The sequence below is a fragment of the Austrofundulus limnaeus genome, unplaced genomic scaffold, assembly GCF_001266775.1.
Source record: "Austrofundulus limnaeus strain Quisiro unplaced genomic scaffold, Austrofundulus_limnaeus-1.0 Scaffold113, whole genome shotgun sequence".
In the NCBI taxonomy this organism is placed as follows: Eukaryota; Metazoa; Chordata; class Actinopteri; order Cyprinodontiformes; family Rivulidae; genus Austrofundulus; species Austrofundulus limnaeus.
In genome coordinates this window covers 1406173-1408196 of record NW_013952515.1, presented here as the reverse complement: position 1 = coordinate 1408196, position 2024 = coordinate 1406173, and the positions used below count along the sequence as shown (strand labels likewise).

General features: G+C 35.4%; 1 protein-coding gene across 1 annotated transcript in view; it reads right to left on the bottom strand.

Moving 5' to 3' along the window:
- cachd1 (cache domain containing 1) overlaps positions 1-2024 on the bottom strand; it is a gene marked incomplete in the record, with an annotated part of 121814 nt that overhangs the window by 11423 nt on the left and 108367 nt on the right. Inside the window, 1 exon segment of the mRNA XM_014014289.1 lies at positions 536-652. Within this exon segment, the coding sequence (XP_013869743.1) occupies positions 536-652 (117 nt within the window).

The window sequence follows — 2024 nt, the reverse complement described above, 5'->3', positions numbered from 1 at the left end:
TAATAATATTGCACGGCTCTAGTCAGCAAACTTCAACATCAAATCAATTTGGTGCATCTTAGAAAGCCAAGAAATAAAAACCATTTAAAAACCATGTGCACATTTGTTTTGTAAACAAAGCTCCTCAACCAATGACAGCGTGTGAAGTGTGTCAAGTGACAAAGACGAGCGTCAACATACTTCGCTAACATGGGCTGATCTGTAACATACTTCAATGTCATAATAAAATTTTGAACAAAAGCAGATAAAACAATGTGTATTTAGAGGATCACTGGAAAATCTCAGATGATTGATGACAACAACATAAAAACCTCCTGAAATTCTGTTCTGGCTTTTGGTGCAGCCCTGCAGGATGTTCACTGAATTACCACTAGGGGGCAGTGGTCAGCTTGACTATAAGAGAAAACTTTCCTGCACTCTAAACCCAGTGCTAATTAATGCTGGTTTACGCATGTGTTGATAAATATATGTATGGGTGAGGGTGTATCTGAATCAACTACACAAACGTGCACGTATTACACATCAGAGTGTGTACCTGCTGCTGTATCTCTGGCTGCAGCGGGTGTTGATGCACTGGGGCAGGGTGTCCTGCAGACTGGGATCAATCACATTCAGACTGACTGGTTCTTGATGCACCTCACAGCTGGGGTTCCTGCACAACAACAACAAAAAAATAAAAAATAAAAAAATAAACAGAGCAAGTGTAAAATTAAAAGCATGGGCACATTTTTTTACACTTTTCTTTTAAAAAAAGTCCCTTTCACAACAAAAACTCACATGAAAACTCAAAAAAAGCAACATCTTCAGAACGTCTGAAAACGCAGCGAGAGAAGACAAAGAAAACTAATAATTGACGTCTTCTCGAGATAAAGGAGGGATCTGAAACACTGACGAGCTGTCAAAGGCAGCTGATGGCCGATGAAAGGATGTGGGCGAAACGAGACAGACGTGATAGACAGACTGGATGATGGACAGATGCAGAGTGGTGGTGCAAAAAAAAAGGGATTAAGTTTGTGAGATAAAGRAAAAAAAGTGTGAAAACACCCACAAACATCCTGAGGAACAGAGGAAGCAGCAAACAGCTCCTGATATCTCYGACCACAACTAGGCTGTAAATCAATTAATCACATAATAAATTAAAATGAGGTTGATTGTTTTCATTTGTCTGCTTGTTTTTTATTCACGTCTCCTTCTTTTCTAGAGTACAGAAATTATGTAAGCATCACATGTGTGTGTGCATTATTACAATAATTTAAAGCGTTCTTCAAATGATATTATTGTTATCGTGACAGACCTTATAAAACAGAAGACAACAATCTGAAGAGAGGGAATTCTAAATAAATAAAGAAAAACTACAAAATATACATTTGAAATCAAAGATAAAATAAAACATAMGATTAGGGAACATTAAAATGGTTTTAGTTGTAAGATGTGCAAAAAGAAAAAGAAAAATCAAGTACAGTGTACAGTTTGTTCTTCAGTTTTGCCAATTTCAAAATAAAATGGCAAAAAGGAAACAGCCGTGTTTTTTTCTGTTTTCAAAACCTAAATGTAAAAACAAACTAAATAAAATAAAATCCACAGTGTTTGTTGTTTCATTTTTGCTTTAGCTATTAAAATTCTACCGTTTTAATATGTAGCTCATCCATCGGAAATGACAAAGTCACCAAAAAAGAGCAGTTTCCAGGACTGCTTATTAACAATAACTGGTTCTAAAGATGTTGGCAACAGCTGCACTCAAATCCAATTCAGAAAAACTTGGAAAATTAAAGCAATTTAGCTCTCAACGTGCATCAACTCCCCCTAAAAAGGCCGTTTCTGAAGTGCAAAGTGAAAACGTAACRAACCAGTAGTTCATTCAACGATGATTTCCAGTTCCACCAGAAAGCAACAAATAGTGCACTAAGAAAATATGAAAGCTGTCTTTGATTTAAGCATTAAAATTAAAAATTAAAAAGTTGTTTTTTTAATTCAGATTTAAAACAAAACTGGAAAAAAAACTAAACAAAACAAAACTAATAGAT